Consider the following 20575-nt stretch of genomic DNA (forward strand, 5'->3'; position numbering starts at 1 on the left):
TGAGAAGAATTCATTCGATCGAAGACCAGGCAGAACTACAAAGGGATCTGGACAGGCTGCAGACCTGGTCCAGCAATTGGCTCCTGGAGTTCAATCCCACCAAGTGGCTGGCTCCAGGAGCCAGCACATGCTACCAAACTACGTTTGGTAGCATGTGCTGGAAACTTTGATATCATTGCATTAACTGAAACGTGGTATGATTTAAAGGGTCGGGATATGATTGCTGAGTGTAATATTCAAGGATTTAAGTTCCATGTGGATAGATGTAATGGGAAGGGGGGGGGGGAGTTACACTATATGTTCGAGAAAATATTAATTGTTGCTTAAAAACAGGTATAAAAATAGATGGAACAGTAACAGAATCTGTTTGGGTAGAGTTTGTAGAGGGTCAAGAAAAACTAATTCTAGGTGTAATATACCGACCTCCAGGCTTGGATCACGATAGAGGGAGACTTCTTTGGAACGAAATTGTTAGGGCTTCTAGACACAATAACATAGTCATAGTAGGGGACTTTAACTTTAGTCAAATTGACTGGAATTCTTTGACCGGTAATCTAGAGTCCAGTGACTTTATGGAAACTGTTCAGGACCGTTTTCTGAAGCAGTGCGTAACAGAGCCTACCAGGGGTGATAATTTGCTAGACCTAGTCTTGTTAAATAAGGAAACACTCGTAAATAATCTGGAGATCACTGAAGAGCTTGGCGCAAGTGATCACAAATCCATCACTTTTAGCATTAACTGGGAATGCAAGAATAATGATAATACAGTAAAAATCCGTGATTTCCATTCTGCCGATTATAATGGACTTAGGGAACACCTGTCTAATCTTGATTGGGGTTATCTAGCTAATGATTTTGTTGACGATGATCATACTTATGAATATGAAGGGATCTGCTTTTATGATTTTTTTCTTAATAATGTACACCGTGCCCAGAGTATATACATTCCCCAGAGAGAAATTAGGTCTAATAATAACGATCCCAATTGGATTAACAGGAGGCTAAAGCATCTATTAGGGGAGAAAAGGGGGATTTATAGGCGCATCAGAAGAGGAGAGGTTAACCTTACTGACCAATATGTTCAGCTTAAAAGAGAAGTAAAAAAGGGGATTAGAAAGGCTAAACGTGACTATGAAATTAGAGTTGCTAATGAATCAAAGACCAATCCAAAGGGGTTCTTTCAAGTGTATAGGACGAAGGTGAAGGAAAAAGTAGGACCTCTGAAAATTGGGAATGGACAGCTGACGGATAACGAACTGAAAATGTGTTCCTTATTTAATGACTATTTTTTGTCAGTTTTTACACAGGAAGATGTAAATGAGATTCCAATAATTAACAATTATTTAGTTCCTGATGAATTTAAATAAACTAATATTACTGTCACGAGGGACATGGTTATTAAACAGATAGACAAACTGAAGCAAAATAAGTCTCCGGGACCCGATGAATTGTTTTCCAGGGTACTTAAGGAATGCAAAATGGAGCTTAGTCAGCCATTAACGAGTGTGTTTAATGCATCCATCCTTACCGGTGTTGTGCCAGAGTTGTGGAAGATGGCTAATGTGGTTCCTACATTCAAATCAGGGGATAAGTCTGTTCCTTCAAATTACCGTCCAATAAGCCTGATATCTATAGTGGGCAAGTTATTAGAATCAATTATAGCTGACATTATTAGAAGTCACCTTGAAGAGCATAACTTGATAAATGAATCTCAGCATGGATTCACGAGAGGTCGTTCCTGCCTGTCAAACTTACTGACGTTCTTCAATAGAACATTTGAGGCAGTTGACAGTGATAATGAATTTGATATTGTTTATTTGGATTTTAGTAAAGCCTTCGATAGAGTACCTCACAAGAGACATGACACACACACACACACACACACACACGACACACACACACACACACACACACACACACACACACACACACACACACACACACACACACACACACACACACACACACACACACACACACACCAAAGAGGGCTGAGACCCAGGGGTCTGGTGAACGAACCTGGGAGAGAAGAACCTGGGAGGAAAGATTCAGAGGTAGAGCTCAGAAAAATGGAGGAAGAGTGAGGAAGGAGGCTAGCAGAACTTGGCAAGAAAATGGAGGAGAGGATAGCTGAGGAGAGCAGGAAGTGGGGACTACAAGTCTTAGCAACAGAAGATAAGATAAAGTGCTTAGATGAGGAACTAAGAAACCTGAAACAGATTCGAGACAAATGACAATACAGACATGACATCAGGAACATCTATACCAGTCAAAGACAAGGGGACTGTAGGGATCCAGGAAAAGATGTGCACAATTGAGAGACCTGTAGACAATGAAGGAGCTATGACACATGCAGATAATCCAACAGACAACAGCAGTGGCAAGGAACAGGTGAGCAGGAAAGACAGTCCACTGAGCATAGGGGCTGCAGCAAGGGCAGGGAATGAAGGCAGGAACGTTTCGATGGAAGGAACTAGAACACCTCAGTGGATACAAAGGGAGACACAGTGGGAGGAGGAGAGGGAGAGGTCAGTGTTTGTCTACGGGCTCCGAGAAGTCGAAGGGAAAACCTACGATTAAAGAAATGAGGAGGAGAAGAAAGCGATCGAAGGTATCATGAAAGCAATAGATGAGGGAGACATGACCCAGGTGACAAATTTTCAGAGAATTGGGTGGTTTGCGAGTGGAAGGAAACGGCCGGTCAAAGTAATCTTCAAGGCAGAATCAGCTTGAACCAGGATCATGCAGGAGAAAGCACGACTGAGGGACAAACCAGAGTACTGGAATGTGTATCTCGATCACGACAGAACACAAGAAGAAAGGATGATACTGAGAGAGAGGGTGCAAAGATGAAAGGAGGAACGAGATGCATTGATGAAGATGAGCAGAACCCAGACTCAGGTAGAAGGGCAAACACACCTTACAAAAACACCTGCAGAAGGACTCCAACCATGACAACCCTAAAGCAACTGACCAATCTAAACCAAAACCCACACTCTGTTCCCTCTTCCCCCACCCCCACATCACAAACCCCACCCCTACAGCAGCCCTCTATGGGCACTCTGCTGCCCCCCACCACAAACCCCACCCACATTGCGACAACCCCAATGCAACTAAACAATCTAATCCAAAACCCACACACTGTTCCCTCTCCCCACATCCCCCATCAAAAACCCCACCCACACTATAAACCCCCATATGCCCCCTCCAGGGCTCCCGCTCCCCCAACCCCAATATTTTCCCAGGACCACCATGATAGATAAGAAGTTGAAGGTTTGGCACACGAGTGCAGATGGATTAACAAATAAATACGAGGAATGGCATGAAAGAGTCAATGAGAGGTCCCCAGACATCATAGCAGTCACAGAAAAGAAACTCACTGAGACAATAACAGATGCAGTCTTCCCACCGGGATATCAGACCTGAGGAAAGACAGAAGGAGCAGAGGGGGAGGAGGGGTTGCACTACTCATAAAAAACCGATGGGGATTTAAGGAAATGGAAGGCATGGGCGAGATTGGAGAAAGGGACTACATAGTAGCTACAATTCAGTCTGAGGAGCATAAGATAGTCATTGCAGTGATGTATAACCCACCACAGAACTGCAGGAGGCCAAGAGAGAAATATGAAGAGAACAACAGAGCGATCGTGGACACATTGGCTGAGGTGGCACGAAGAACTCAATCGTGCAGAGCAAAGTTACTGGTTATGGGTGATTTCAACCATAGGGAGATTGACTGGGAAAACCTGGAGCCTCACAGGGGTCCTGACACTTGGAGAGCCAAGATGATGCATGTGGTACTGGAAAATCTCATGCATCAACACGTCAGGGACACTACCAGAGAGAGAGGGGAGGATGAGCCAGCAAGACTGGACCTTGTGTTCACCCAGAGCAGTTCAGACATTGAGGACATCACATATGAGAGGCCCCTTGGAGCTAGCAATCACATGGTTCTGAATTTTGATTACATAGTAGAGCTGCAAGTGGAGAGGGTAACAGGAGTCAATTGGGAAAAGCCAAACTATAAAAGGGGGGGACTACACAGGTAGGAGGAGGAACCTCCTGCGGGAGGTTCAGTGGGACAGAGAACTGGTAGGAAAGTCAGTAAACGAAATGATGGAATATGTAACAACAAAATGCAAGGAGGCAGAGGAAAGGTTTGTTCCAAAGGGCAACAGAATTAATGGGAAGATCAAAGTGAGTCGTTGGTTTACCCGAAGGTGTAGGGAGGCAAAAACTAAGTGTATTAGAGAGTGGAAGAGGTACAGAAGGCAAAAGGATCCAGGAAAATAAAGAGATCAGTCAAAGAGCCAGAAACGAGTATACACAGATTAGGAGGGAGGCCCAGCGACAGTATGAAAACGACATAGCATCAAAAGTCAAGTCTGACCCGAAACTGCTGTATAGCCACATTAGGAGAAAGACAACAGTCAAAGACCAGGTGATCAGGCTGAGGAAAGAAGGTGGGGAACTCACACGAAACCATCAAGAGGTATAAGAGGAGCTCAACAAGAGATTTAAGGAAGTATTCACAATGGAGGCAGGAAGGACTCTGGGAAGACACCAACAAGTGCTGGATGACATACACATAAATGAGGAGGAGGTGACGAAGCTGCTAAGTGACCTTGATACCTCAAAGGCAATGGGACTGGAGTTTACCTGGAGAGAGTTTCGGGGGTCAACGCCCCCGCGGCCCGGTCTGTGACCAGGCCTCCTGGTGGATCAGCGCCTGATCAACCAGGCTGTTGCTGCTGGCTGCACGCAAACCAACGTACGAGCCACAGCCCGGCTGATCAGGAACTGACTTTAGGTGCTTGTCCAGTGCCAGCTTGAAGACTGCCAGGGGTCTGTTGGTAATCCCCCTTATGTGTGCTGGGAGGCAGTTGAACAGTCTCGGTCCCCTGACACTTATTGTATGGTCTCTTAACGTGCTAGTGACACCCCTGCTTTTCATTGGGGGGATGGTGCATCGTCTGCCAAGTCTTTTGCTTTCGTAGTGAGTGATTTTCGTGTGCAAGTTCGGTACTAGTCCCTCTAGGATTTTCCAGGTGTATATAATCATGTATCTCTCCCTCCTGCGTTCCAGGGAATACAGGTTTAGAAACCTCAAGCGCTCCCAGTAATTGAGGTGTTTTATCTCCGTTATGCGCGCCGTGAAAGTTCTCTGTACATTTTCTAGGTCGGCAATTTCACCTGCCTTGAAAGGTGCTGTTAGAGTGCAGCAATATTCCAGCCTAGATAGAACAAGTGACCTGAAGAGTGTCATCATGGGCTTGGCCTCCCTAGTTTTGAAGGTTCTCATTATCCATCCTGTCATTTTTCTAGCAGATGCGATTGATACAATGTTATGGTCCTTGAAGGTGAGATCCTCCGACATAATCACTCCCAGGTCTTTGACGTTGGTGTTTCGCTCTATTTTGTGGCCAGAATTTGTTTTGTACTCTGATGAAGATTTAATTTCCTCATGTTTACCATATCTGAGTAATTGAAATTTCTCATCGTTGAACTTCATATTGTTTTCTGCAGCCCACTGAAAGATTTGGTTGATGTCCGCCTGGAGCCTTGCAGTGTCTGCAATGGAAGACACTGTCATGCAGATTCGGGTGTCATCTGCAAAGGAAGACACGGTGCTGTGGCTGACATCCTTGTCTATGTCGGATATGAGGATGAGGAACAAGATGGGACAACATCTCCCCATGGGTTTTTAGAGAGGGAGCAGAAATGCTGTGTGTCCCATTAATCACAATCTTCAACACATCCCTTGAAACTGGGCAACTACCTGAGGTATGGAAGACGGCAAATGTAGTTCTCATTTTTAAAAAAGGAGACAGAAAAGAGGCTTAAACTACAGACCAGTGTCACTGACGTGTATAGTATGCAAAGTCATGGAGAAGATTATCAGGAGGAGAATGGTGGAGCACCTGGAACGGAACAAGAGTATAAATGCCAACCAGTACAGATTTATAGAAGGTAAATCCTGTGTCACAAACCTTCTGGAGTTTTATGATAAAGTAACAGAAGTAAGACACGAGAGAGAGGGGTGGGTTGATTGCATCTTCTTGGACTGCAAGAAGGCTTTCGACACAGTTCCTCACAAGAGATTAATGCAGAGGATCAGGCGCATGTAACAGGAAGAGCACTGCGATGGATCAAAGAAAACCTGACAGAGAGGCAACAACGAGTCATGGTACGTGATGAGGTATCACAGTGGGCACCTGTGATGAGAGGGGTCCCACAGGGGTCGATCCTAGGACCAGTGCTATTTTTGGTATATGAGAATGACATGATTTAAGAAATCGTAATGACACGATTGCAAATAAACCATACCCCCGGCCGGGATTGAACCCGCGGTCATAGAGTCTCAAAACTCCAGCCCGTCGCGCTAACCACTAGACCAGCTAGCCACAATAAGATTCATCCAACTAGGTATATTTCTACACCATAGGAAGGTTAGCACAGGCACCTCTGTGACCACAAATGCAAGTTTTTACAGACGAATCTCCAGCTAGCGTGGCCGTGACGAACTCTAGCTCAAGTCCCTTCACTGCCGTCAACATGACTTAAGAAATCGTAATGACACGATTGCAAATAAACCATACCCCCGGCCGGGATTGAACCCGCGGTCATAGAGTCTCAAAACTCCAGCCCGTCGCGCTAACCACTTCCTATGGTGTAGAAATATACCTAGTTGGATGAATCTTATTGTGGCTAGCTGGTCTAGTGGTTAGCGCGACGGGCTGGAGTTTTGAGACTCTATGACCGCGGGTTCAATCCCGGCCGGGGGTATGGTTTATTTGCAATCGTGTCATTACGATTTCTTAAGTCATGTTGACGGCAGTGAAGGGACTTGAGCTAGAGTTCGTCACGGCCACGCTAGCTGGAGATTCGTCTGTAAAAACTTGCATTTGTGGTCACAGAGGTGCCTGTGCTAACCTTCCTATGGTGTAGAAATATACCTAGTTGGATGAATCTTATTGTGGCTAGCTGGTCTAGTGGTTAGCGCGACGGGCTGGAGTTTTGAGACTCTATGACCGCGGGTTCAATCCCGGCCGGGGGTATGGTTTAGAATGACATGATGGAAGGGTTAGACTCAGAAGTGTCCCTGTTCACAAATGATGTGAAATTAATGAGGAGAATTAAGTCAGATGAAGATCAGGCAGGACTTCAAAGAGACCTGGACAGACTGGACACCTGGTCCTGCAACTGGTTTCTCGAATTTAACCCCGCCAAATGAAGATCGGGGAAGGGCACAGAAGACCACAGACGGAGTATAGGCTAGGTCGCCAAACACTGCAAACCTCGCTCAAGGAGAAAGATCTTGGGGTGAGTATAACACTGAACTCGTCTCTGGAAGCACTCATCGGCCAGATAACTGCTGCAGCATATGGATGCCTGGCAAACCTGAGAACAGCGTTCCGATACCTTAGTAAGGAATCGTTCAAGACACTACACCGTGTACGTCAGGCCCATACTGGAATATGCAGCACCTGTTTGGAATCCACACTTGACTTGATCAAGCACGTCAAGAAATTAGAGAAAGTACAAAGGTTTACGACAAGGTTAGTTCCATGAAGAAAGGTTAAGGGAAATCGGACTGACGACACTGGATGACAGGAGGGTTAGGGGAGACATGATAACGATATACAAAATACTGCGTGTAATAGACAAGGTGGACAGAGACAGGATGTTCAAGGGGTCAAAATTGGAAGTTAAAGACCCAGATGAGTCAAATGGATGTTAGGAAGTATTTCTTCAATCGTAGAGTAGTCAGGAAGTGGAATAGCTTAGCAAGTGAGGTAGTGGAAGCAGAAACCATACATAGCTTTAAGATGAGGTATGATAAAGCTCGTGGAGCAGGGAGAGAGAGGATCAAGTAGCACTCGGTGAAGAGGCGGGGCCAGGAGCTGAGTCTCGACCTCTGCAACCACAATTAGGTGAATACACACACACACTCACAAACATACACACACACACACACACACACACACACACACACACACACACACACACACACACATACACACACACACACACAGGAGAGATAGGGGGGACATGATAACGACATACAAAATACTGAGAGGAATTGACAAGGTGGACAAAGACAGGATGTTCCAGAGATTGGACACAGTAACAAGGGGACACAGTTGGAAGCTGAAGACACAGATGAATCACAGGGATGTTAGGAAGTATTTCTTCAGCCACAGAGTAGTCAGTAAGTGGAATAGTTTGGGAAGCGATGTAGTGGAGGCAGGATCCATACATAGCTTTAAGCAGAGGTATGATAAAGCTCACGGCTCAGGGAGAGTGACCTAGTAGCGATCAGTGAAGAGGCGGGGCCAGGAGCTCGGACTCGACCCCCGCAACCTCAACTAGGTGAGTACAACTAGGTGAGTACACACACACACACACACACACACACACACACACACACACACACACACACACACACACACACACACACACACACACACACACACACACACACACACACATTAATTGACTAAGTAATTAATTTGTTTTTGTTTTTCCACAGATAAAATCTCGACGTCACACGTAATGGAAATCAACACATCGTATGCTGCACCCTTGGTCAAGAAAGGTGAGAGAGAGAGAGAGAGAGAGAGAGAGAGAGAGAGAGAGAGAGAGAGAGAGAGAGAGAGAGAGAGAGAGTGAGTGAGTGAGTGAGTTTAGCTATACTGCCTTCTTCATGTTTTCTCTTCCATTCTGTTGTTTCTCCCACAAAGATTTTTTTTTTTTACTTTCATCGTCACGGGGTTATTTTTGCTCCCGCCTCCTCTCATTTCCCCCCTTCCCTCCTTCCTTCCTTCCTTCCTTCCTTCCTTCCATCCTTCCATCCTTCCATCCTTCCTTCCTTCCTTCCTTCCTTCCTTCCTTCCTTCCATCCTTCCTTCCTTCCATCCTTAAGAAAGAAGGAACACTGCAAGAGGCCTACTGATCCATGCGGAACAGGTCCATGTCCCCCCCCCCGGATTAGACCAATGACCCTCCCCCCGGATTAGACCAATGACCCCCCCCCCGGATTAGCCCAATGACCCACCCAGTCTGGTCACCACCACTCAAGGAAGGAGCACTGCACCAGACACAGCAGCACAAGCTAGTCAGGTCCAACTCACACCCACCCACACCCACTCATGTATTTATCTAACCTATTTTTAAAACTACACAACGTTTTAGCCTGAATAACTGTACTTGGGAGTTTGTTCCACTCATCCACAACTCTATTACCAAACCAGTACTTTCCTATATCCTTTCTGAATCTGAATTTTTCCAACTTGAAACCATTGCTGCGAGTCCTGTCTTGGCTGGAAATTTTCAGCACGCTATTTACATCCCCTTTATTTATTCCTTTTTTCCATTTATACACCTCGATCATATCCCCCCTAATTCTACGCCTTTCGAGAGAGTGCAGATTCAGGGCCCTCAGTCTATCCTCATAAAGAAGATTTCTGATACATGGGATCATCTTTGTCATCCTCCTCTGTACGTTTTCCAGAGCATTTATATCCATTCTGTAATACGGTGACCAGAACTGAGCAGCATAGTCTAAATGAGGCCTAACCAAGGATATATAGAGTTGAAGAACAACCTGAGGACTTCTATTATTTATACTTCTAGATATGAAGCCAAGAATTTGTTAGCTTTGTTGCGAACACTAATGCACTGTTGTCTTGGTTTTAGATTACTGCTAACCAGAACTCCTAAATCCTTTTCGCAATCAGTAGTATTAAGATCTACATTATTTAGTTTATATGTGGCATGATTATTTAACTGTCCAACATTTAGAACTTTGCATTTGTCAATATTAAACTGCATCTGCCACTTCTCCGACCATTGCATCAGTCTTTTCAAATCCTGGAGTGCTCTAGTGTCCTCATTAAAATGAATTGGACGGCCTATTTTGGTGTCATCAGCAAATTTGCTTATGTCGCTATTTATTCCCTCATCTATGTCGTTTATGTAAATTGTGAACAACAACGGGCCAAATACTGACCCTTGAGGAACACTGCTTGTGACATGCCCCCATTCAGATTTCTCCCCATTTATGCAAACTCTCTGGTGTCTATTTGTCAGCTATGCCTCTACCCAGGAAAAATTTCTCCTCTTATTCCGTGTGCCCTAAGTTTCCTCAACAGCCCCTGGTGTGGAACTCTATCGAAAGCCTTACTGAAGTCCATATACACAATATCATATTCATTACCATGATCTACCTCCTCAAACACCTTGGTGAAAAAAGTTAGTAAATTCGTAAGACAGGAACGCCCCTTTGTAAAACCGTGTTGAGATTCATTAATCAATCTGTGTCTGTCAAGATGGCTACGAATTGCTTCGGCAATTATTGATTCCATAAATTTTCCCACTATGGAGGTAAGGCTTATTGGTCTATAGTTCGAAGCCAAGGACCTGTCACCTGCCTTGTAAATAGGTATTACATTTGCCATTTTCCACTTATCAGGCACTATGCCAGTTTGTAGTGATATGTTAAAAAGATTAGCCAAAGGTATGCTAAGTTCCTCTTTACATTCCTTTAATACCCTTGCAAACAGTTCATCAGGACCTGGGGATTTGTTAGGTTTTAGTTTCTCTATTTGTCTGAGGACCATGTCACTAGTTACCGCAATCGTGCATAGTTTATTATCGTCCTGTTCTTCATAATCTATTATTTCAGGAATATCGCTAGTATTTTTCTGGGTGAAAACTGAGAGGAAGTAGGTATTTAGAATTTCACACATATCCTTATCACTGTCAGTGATCTGACCAGAGTTACTCTTAAGTGGGCCAGTCTTGTCTCTAATCTTACTTCTGTATACCTGAAAGAATCCTTTAGGGTTAATCTTTGAATCCCTTGCGACCTTAGCCTCATAATCCCTTTTTGCTTTTCTTATTCCGTTCTTTATTTCTCTCTTTAATTGAATATATTGATTTCTTAACTGCCCATCCCCTCTTTTGATACGCCTATTTATGCCTCTCTTTTGACCAATGAGATGTTTTAATCTATTGTTCATCCATTTGGGATCATTTTTGTTAGATCTAATTTCCCTACTCGGAACAAAAGTTGTCTGGGCAGCTAGAACTATGCTCTGAAAAACGTCATATTGGCAACCAAGATCACCTACCTGACCCATAGTCAGGACATCCCAATTTAGCCCACCCAGGTAATTTTTCAGTCCCATGAAGTCGGCCAAGGGAAAATCTGGGACAGAGATTTGATTGCAGTTATCTGGGTAATTCCATGATATATTAAAACTAAGTAATTTGTGATCACTTTCCCCAAGCTCATCATTAACCTCAAGATTATTAATTAGTGAATCTTTGTTGGCAAGAACCAAGTCAAGCAGATTGTTTCCTCTAGTTGGTTCTGTCACAACCTGTTCTAAAAAGCAATCCTGAACCGTATCAAGAAAGTCACTAGACTCAAGATTTCCCGTCATATTGTTCCAATCAATTTGTCTAAAGTTAAAATCTCCCATTATCACAACATTTTCATATCTAGATGCCTTATGAATTTCGTCCCATAACAGCTTACTGCCCTCCCTATCAATGTTTGGGGGCCTATAAATCACATCCAAAACTAATTTGTCATGTCCCTCGAGAAACTGTAGCCAAACAGATTCTGTGCTCAATGTTTCTAATCTTATATCATGTCTAACACAACAATATAAATTTTCTCTGACATACATCGCCACTCCACCACCCTTCCTGTTGACCCTAACAGTGTGGAATAGTTTAGAACCCTGTCAGTGTGGAATAGTTTATAACCCTGTATGTTGCATTCAGAAGGCATTTCTCTATCTTTCAGGTTGAACCAGGTCTCTGTTATACCAATAATATCTATATTACCTACACTTGCAAGTAATCTTAGCTCATCTATCTTATTTCTTAGACTCCTACTATTTGTATAGTAAACCTTTAGGGAGCTAGTCACTCGTTGTCCTCCACTATCTCTCTTTGTTTGTTGATCAATTAATTGATTTGCCATTACTAGCAACTTTATTTTGTATATTGTCTTTTAAACATATCCCTGAGGTATCCTGGTAATAACTGCTGTTTTTAACCCTAATACTTCCTTCCTTCCTTCCTTCCATCCTTCCTTCCTTCCTTCCTTCCTTCCTTCCTTCCTTCCTTCCGTCCTTCCTTCCTTCCTGTGATGGCTGGTAGCAGATGAGCCAAGCTGTGATTTCTGGTAGCAGATGAGCCAAGCTGTGATGGCTGATGGCAGATGAGCCAGGCTGTGATGGCTCATGGCAGATGAGCCAGGCTCTTATGGCTGATGGCAGATGAGCCAGGCTGTGATGGCTCATGGCAGATGAGCCAGGCTGTGATGGCTGGTAGCAGGTGATCCAGGCTGTGATTTCTGGTAGCAGATGAGCCAGGCTGTGATGGCTGATAGCATATGAGCCAGGCTGTGATGGCTGGTAGCAGGTGAGCCAGGCTATGATGGCTGATGGCAGATGAGCCAGGCTGTGATGGCTGGTAGCAGATGAGCCAGGCTATGATGGCTGATGGCAGATGAGCCAGGCTCTTATGGCTGATGGCAGATGAGCCAGGCTCTTATGGCTGATGGCAGATGAGCCAGGCTGTGATGGCTCATGGCAGATGAGCCAGGCTGTGATGGCTGGTAGCAGGTGATCCAGGCTGTGATTTCTGGTAGCAGATGAGCCAGGCTGTGATGGCTGATAGCATATGAGCCAGGCTGTGATGGCTGGTAGCAGGTGAGCCAGGCTATGATGGCTGATGGCAGATGAGCCAGGCTGTGATGGCTGGTAGCAGATGAGCCAGGCTATGATGGCTGATGGCAGATGAGCCAGGCTGTGATGGCTGGTAGCAGATGAGCCAGGCTGTTATGGCTTGTAGCAGATGAGCCAGGCTGTGATGGCTGGTAGCAGATGATCCAGGCTGTTATGGCTGGTAGCAGATGAGCCAGGCTGTAATGGCTAGTAGCAGATGAGCCAGGCTGTTATGGCTGGCAGCAGATGAGTCAGGCTGTGATGGCTGGTAGCAGGTGATCCAGGCTTTGATGCAGCAGATGAGCCAGGCTGTGATGGCTGGTAGCAGATGAGCCAGGCTGTGATGGCTGGTAGCAGATGAGTCAGGCTGTGATGGCTGGTAGCAGATGAGCCAGGCTGTGATGGCTGATGGCAGATGAGCCAGGCTGTGATGGCTGGTAGCAGGTGATCCAGGCTGTGATTTCTGGTAGCAGATGAGCCAGGCTGTGATGGCTGATAGCATTTGAGCCAGGCTGTGATGGCTGGTAGCAGGTGATCCAGGCTGTGATTTCTGGTAGCAGATGATCCAGGCTGTGATGGCTGGTAGCAGATGAGCCAGGCTATGATGGCTGATGGCAGATGAGCCAGGCTGTGATGGCTGGTAGCAGATGAGCCAGGCTGTTATGGCTGGCAGCAGATGAGTCAGGCTGTGATGGCTGTTAGCAGGTGATCCAGGCTTTGATGTAGCAGATGAGCCAGGCTGTGATGGCAGATGAGCCAGGCTGTTATGGCTGGTAGCAGATGAGCCAGACTGTTATGGCTGGTAGCAGATGATCCAGGCTGTGATGGCTGGTAGCAGATGAGACAGGCTGTGATGGCTGGTAGCAGATGAGCCAGGCTGTTATGGCTGGCAGCAGATGAGTCAGGCTGTGATGGCTGGTAGCAGGTGATCCAGGCTTTGATGTAGCAGATGAGCCAGGCTGTGATGGCTGGTAGCAGATGAGCCGGGCTGTGATGGCAGATGGGCCAGGCTGTTATGGCTGGTAGCAGATGAGCCAGGCTTTTATGGTTGGCAGCAGATGAGTCAGGCTGTGATGGCTGGTAGCAGGTGATCCAGGCTTTGATGCAGCAGATGAACCAGGCTGTGATGGCTGGTAGCAGATGAGCCAGGCTGTGATTTCTGGTAGCAGATGAGCCAGGCTGTGATGGCTGATAGCATTTGAGCCAGGCTGTGATGGCTGGTAGCAGGTGATCCAGGCTGTGATTTCTGGTAGCAGATGATCCAGGCTGTGATGGCTGGTAGCAGATGAGCCAGGCTATGATGGCTGATGGCAGATGAGCCAGGCTGTGATGGCTGGTAGCAGATGAGCCAGGCTGTGATGGCTGGTAGCAGATGAGCCAGGCTGTTATGGCTGGCAGCAGATGAGTCAGGCTGTGATGGCTGGTAGCAGGTGATCCAGGCTTTGATGTAGCAGATGAGCCAGGCTATGATAGCTGGTAGCAGATGAGCCAGGCTGTGATGGCAGATGAGCCAGGCTGTTATGGCTGGTAGCAGATGAGCCAGGCTGTGATGGCAGATGAGCCAGGCTGTTATGGCTGGTAGCAGATGAGCCAGGCTGTGATGGCAGATGAGCCAGGCTGTTATGGCTGGTAGCAGATGAGCCAGGCTGTTATGGCTGGTAGCAGATGAGCCAGGCTGTGTTGGCTGGTAGCAGGTGATCCAGGCTGTGATTTCTGGTAGCAGATGAGCCAGGCTGTGATGGCTGATAGCATATGAGCCAGGCTGTGATGGCTGGTAGCAGGTGATCCAGGCTGTGATTTCTGGTAGCAGATGATCCAGGCTGTGATGGCTGGTAGCAGATGAGACAGGCTGTGATGGCTGGTAGCAGATGAGCCAGGCTGTTATGGCTGGCAGCAGATGAGTCAGGCTGTGATGGCTGGTAGCAGGTGATCCAGGCTTTGATGTAGCAGATGAGCCAGGCTGTGATGGCTGGTAGCAGATGAGCCGGGCTGTGATGGCAGATGAGCCAGGCTGTTATGGCTGGTAGCAGATGAGCCAGGCTTTTATGGTTGGCAGCAGATGAGTCAGGCTGTGATGGCTGGTAGCAGGTGATCCAGGCTTTGATGCAGCAGATGAGCCAGGCTGTGATGGCTGGTAGCAGAAGAGCCAGGCTGTGATTTCTGGTAGCAGATGAGCCAGGCTGTGATGGCTGATAGCAGATGAGCCAGGCTGTGATGGCTGATGGCAGATGAGCCAGGCTGTGATGGGTGGTAGCAGATGAGCTGTTTCACGGGGTTCGAAACGGGGATTGGGTAATAACACTCATGTAGGATGTTTGAGTACCTATATTAGAGGGAATATATGGGGAGCACCAAAGCTTGACCTGCCGTCTGTCCTAACGTCTCACTTCAACTGAGTCACTGGTGCCTAGAGGGTGAGTGCCATACAAATCATGCTAGGTCAGCTTTAAGTGAATAACAATCAGTGATTCACATAGACAATTGGTATGAGTCATTACTACTGACTGTGGTAACTGGTTACTGTAACTGATGCTACTGAGAGCTCGGCGATGCTAACGTATGGCATCCTGACATACAGCTAATACAAACTAGAGGCGACAGGCATATGGCTAGGGGCTGATTTTATACAATATCAATGTTCACAACAATTGAACATTATAACATGCCTAAGGAGAATATTGGAATGGAAGCTAATGTAACTTACTGTAATGAAACGTATTGTAATGGAATGTGTTGTAATGCATTACAAGGTATGATATAGCACAACTCATAGAATAAGACTCAATGTTGGGATTATACCATAAAAGTGATAAAAAAAGTTGATCAATTGATCTGTATTCATGTGATCTACGGATTCTGAGGAAGGAATATATACAAAGAAGGAAGTTTTTAACAGAAGAGGCAGACTTGGTGCACTCAAATCTAGACTGTTAAATCACAAAATTCGGAGAGAACGTGAACACAAAAAAAAAATTCTTGAATATTAACAAGTTGATATTGAAGTACATTTCCAACTATATTATTCAACTATACAGTTTATTTACATTTAACCCCAACTCTGCTAGGGTGAGATTTACATGGACAGAATGGGTGTTAATCTTAAGTTAATTTTAAGCCAGCCCATAATGCTATGCATAGTATAAGTGGCTTTGGCATGCTGCTCTTATCTGTATTTTTTTGTACCTCTGTATGTGTGCTCAAATTGTAAATAAATAAATAAATAAATAAATAGGTGACATCTCTGGGAGGATCAAACTCTGTTGCAATGGCTAACTCATGCCGTGATTGAGGCAGATCTAAATTGGTAATTATAAATGATACTTGCGGATTTCTCAATCCATACCACGGGCGGGATTGAACCCGCGGTCAGAGAGTCTCAAAACTTCAGACCGTTGCGTTAGCCACTGGACCAGCTAGCCACAATAAGATTCGTCCAACTAGGTATATTTCTACTGTTGGACGAATCTTATTGTGGCTAGCTGGTCCAGTGGCTAACGCGACGGTCTGGAGTTTTGAGACTCTCTGACCGCGGGTTCAATCCCGCCCGTGGTATGGTTTGTTTGCAATCGTGTCATTACGATTTCGTGAGTCATGTTGACGGATTTCTCAATACCTGTCGTGTACATAGGGAATAACGACATTCAGGTTGATCATCTGACTGAGTATTAGAGGTAGAGAGTACAGGATCAGGAGGATTGTCAGAGTCTGTCACATTAGTCTGGGTTGGAACATCATTGTCATCACATACTAACTTCATATGATCTAAAGGCGATTCTTTATACTGACCAGTCCCCTCAAGGAAGGTTCCTTGATGTTGGTGAGGGGCTCTTGATTTAGGGAATTGTATCTGTGCTCCAGTTCCCTGAATTAAGCCTGAATGCCTTCCACATCCCCCCCCCTGGCGCTGTATAATCCTCCGGGTTTAGCGCTTCCCCCTTGATTATAATAATAATAATAATATACTGACCAGTACTAATTTCTCTAACCTTATACTTATTACCATTGATATGTTCAACTACTCGATAAGGACCAACAAACTTTTGATCAAGCTTAGGCATTGCAGACGTTTTGTTAAAGTTAGTCAGCAAAACTCTTGAACCTACTATAATTTTGGATGGCTTTGCTCGAGTGTTTGCGACTCTTTACAGTAAATTCTACTGTTGATTTATGAAGTGTTTCACGGATTCTTCTAAAAACACTTTGAGCTAAGCTGGTACGAGTTATGAAATCATCAGGGTTGTAATTTGGTTTCGGGTTAGAATATAACAACTCATAAGGTAAACGTTTATCTACACCGTACAATGCATAATGTGGAGTGTCACCTATAGAAACATTGTAAGCAAAATTTATGGCACACTGCACATCAGGTATAACTTCATCCCAAGTTTCACTGTTGGGATTGATAGTGGCTCTCAGGACATCAAGTACTTTCTTATTGGTTCGTTCCGCTAACCCATTGCTGGCAGGATGGTGAGGAACAATGGTGGATTTAGAGATCTTGTACAAGGTACACAATTCTTCAAGAATCTCATTACAGAATTCACCTCCATTATCTGTTACTAGGGACTTAGGGGTGGTATGCCTGCAGATAATGCGTTCTTTAAATGCTTTAGCTACTGTCTCGGCAGTCTTATCTGTAATAGGAACTAACAATATATGGTGAAATGATCTACCATAACACACAGATGTTTGTTGCCCTGGAGGAAACATTGGAAATTAATTAACAGATCAACCGCAACTCTTTCCCATGGTTCGCTAGTAGTTGGATACACCTAGATTGGATTAGGACCATTAACATTACCTATACTACTGAGAGAGCCAGCTGTGATGGCTGGTAGCAGATGAGCCAGGCTGTTATGGCTCGTAGCAGATGAGCCAGGTGTGATGGCTGGTAGCAGGTGATCCAGACTGTGATGACTGTGGGTCATAGGTAGCACTGTCTTGACCTCAGACACACCTGCTTGTGTATAACTCAGGAAACGTTTCACAGGTATGCCACAGTTGTTTACTTGACCAGTCGGCCACACACTTGAGGCTTCACTACGCGCACTTTTCATCACCACTCACCCTCTCATGCTGGAGCCCTACTACACTCTCCTATTATGTCTTTATTCCTTCATGGAGCTCTACCACACTCTCCTGTTATGTCTTAGAATATTCCCTTATATACCTGATACCTTCACTACGTACCCGAGCTTATAATGTCAGTTCTTCACTCAACTACTCTACTTAATCTTATCATCAGGAACTGGTATGTTGAAGAAACACTACGGTCAACACTTTGATTCTCTCTTCTTTGCCTCTTTTGTTCGTCTTTCCTCTTTAATTGTACCCCTCAAGGAAGGTTCCTTGATGTTGGTGAGGGGCTCTTGATTTAGGGAATAGGATCTGTGCTCCAGTTCCCCGAATTAAGCCTGAATGCCTTCCACATCCCCCCCCCAGGCGCTATATAATCCTCCGGGTTTAGCGCTTCCCCCTTGATTATAATAATAATAATAATCATCTTTAATTGTTCGTTAACAATGTAAAGTATTATCTCTGTGTATTGTCTGTATCTTCACCTTTATCAATTTTGTTAATTTTGTTTTTCGGTTCTATTATACTTCATCTTTGTAAACCAGTGTTCCACTCCCGTGTTCTTGTAGTGTTCCACTCCCGTGTTCTTGTAGTGTTCCACTCCCGTGTTCTTGTAGTGTTCCACTCCCGTGTTCTTGTAGTGTTCCACTCCCGTGTTCTTGTAGTGTTCCACACCCGTGTTCTTGTAGTGTTCCACACCCGTGTTCTTGTAGTGTTCCACTCCCGTGTTCTTGTAGTGTTCCACTCCCGTGTTCTTGTAGTGTTCCACACCCGTGTTCTTGTAGTGTTCCACTCCCGTGTTCTTGTAGTGTTCCACACCCGTGTTCTTGTAGTGTTCCACTCCCGTGTTCTTGTAGTGTTCCACACCCGTGTTCTTGTAGTGTTCCACTCCCGTGTTCTTGTAGTGTTCCACTCCCGTGTTCTTGTAGTGTTCCACTCCCGTGTTCTTGTAGTGTTCCACACCCGTGTTCTTGTAGTGTTCCACTCCCGTGTTCTTGTAGTGTTCCACTCCCGTGTTCTTGTAGTGTTCCACACCCGTGTTCTTGTAGTGTTCCACTCCCGTGTTCTTGTAGTGTTCCACACCCGTGTTCTTGTAGTGTTCCACACCCGTGTTCTTGTAGTGTTCCACTCCCGTGTTCTTGTAGTGTTCCACTCCCGTGTTCTTGTAGTGTTCCACACCCGTGTTCTTGTAGTGTTCCACTCCCGTGTTCTTGTAGTGTTCCACTCCCGTGTTCTTGTAGTGTTCCACTCCCGTGTTCTTGTAGTGTTCCACTCCCGTGTTCTTGTAGTGTTCCACTCCCGTGTTCTTGTAGTGTTCCACTCCCGTGTTCTTGTAGTGTTCCACACCCGTGTTCTTGTAGTGTTCCACTCCCGTGTTCTTGTAGTGTTCCACTCCCGTGTTCTTGTAGTGTTCCACTCCCGTGTTCTTGTAGTGTTCCACTCCCGTGTTCTTGTAGTGTTCCACTCCCGTGTTCTTGTAGTGTTCCACACCCGTGTTCTTGTAGTGTTCCACTCCCGTGTTCTTGTAGTGTTCCACACCCGTGTTCTTGTAGTGTTCCACTCCCGTGTTCTTATAGCGTTCCACTCCCGTGTTCTTGTAGCGTTCCACTCCCGTGTTCTTGTAGTGTTCCACTCCCGTGTTCTTGTAGCGTTCCACTCCCGTGTTCTTGTAGTGTTCCACTCCCGTGTTCTTGTAGTGTTTCACTCCCGTGTTCTTGTAGCGTTCCACTCCCGTGTTCTTGTAGTGTTCCACTCCCGTGTTCTTGTAGCGTTCCACTCCCGTGTTCTTGTAGCGTTCCACTCCCGTGTTCTTGTAGTGTTCCACTCCCGTGTTCTTGTAGCGTTCCACTCCCGTGTTCTTGTAGTGTTCCACTCCCGTGTTCTTGTAGTGTTTCACTCCCGTGTTCTTGTAGCGTTCCACTCCCGTGTTCTTGTAGTGTTCCACTCCCGTGTTCTTGTAGCGTTCCACTCCCGTGTTCTTGTAGTGTTCCACCCCCGTGTTCTTGCAGTGTTCCATTCCCGAGTTCTTGTAAACCAGTGTTCCACTCCCGTGTTCTTGTAACCCAGTGTTCCACTCCCGTGTTCTTGTAGTGTTCCACTCCCGTGTTCTTGTAGTGTTCCACTCCCGTGTTCTTGTAGTGTTCCACTCCCGTGTTCTTGTAGTGTTCCACTCCCGTGTTCTTGCAGTGTTCCATTCCCGTGCTCTTGTAAACTAGTGTTTCACTCCCGTTGTTCTTGTAAACCAGTGTTCCACTCCCGTGTTCTTGTAGTGTTCCACTCCCGTGTTCTTGTAGTGTTCCACTCCCGTGTTCTTGTAGTGTTCCACTCCCGTGTTCTTGTAGTGTTCCACTCCCGTGTTCTTGTAGTGTTCCACTCTCGTGTTCTTGTAGTGTTCCACTCCCGTGTTCTTGTAAACTAGTGTTTCACTCCCGTGTTCTTGTAAACCAGTGTTCCACTCTCGTGTTCTTGTTGTGTTCCACTCCCGTGTTCTTGTAGTGTTCCACTCCCGTGTTCTCGTAAACTAGTGTTTCACTTCCGTGTTCTTGTAAACTAGTGTTCCACTTCCGTGTTCTTGTAAACTAGTGTTCCACTCCCGTGTTCTTGTAAACTAATCTTTCACTCCCGTGTTCTTGTAAACTAGTGCTTCACTCCCGTGTTCTCGTAAACTACTGTTTCACTCCCGTGTTCTTGTAAACTAGAGTTTCACTCCCGTGTTCTTGTAAACTAGTGTTTCACTCCAGTGTTTTTGTGAA

The 20575-nt window shown here is 45.6% G+C and overlaps 1 protein-coding gene across 7 annotated transcripts in view; it reads left to right on the top strand.

Moving 5' to 3' along the window:
- HDAC4 (histone deacetylase 4) overlaps window positions 1–20575 on the top strand; it is a 779940-nt gene that overhangs the window by 482839 nt on the left and 276526 nt on the right. For all 7 annotated transcript variants that reach the window (XM_070084058.1, XM_070084060.1, XM_070084063.1 and 4 more), the window contains one exon: window positions 8534–8599. In XM_070084058.1, coding sequence (XP_069940159.1) covers window positions 8534–8599 — 66 coding nt within the window. The remainder of the gene's footprint in view (window positions 1–8533; window positions 8600–20575) is intronic.

Source organism: Cherax quadricarinatus, chromosome 11, assembly GCF_038502225.1.
Source record: "Cherax quadricarinatus isolate ZL_2023a chromosome 11, ASM3850222v1, whole genome shotgun sequence".
In the NCBI taxonomy this organism is placed as follows: Eukaryota; Metazoa; Arthropoda; class Malacostraca; order Decapoda; family Parastacidae; genus Cherax; species Cherax quadricarinatus.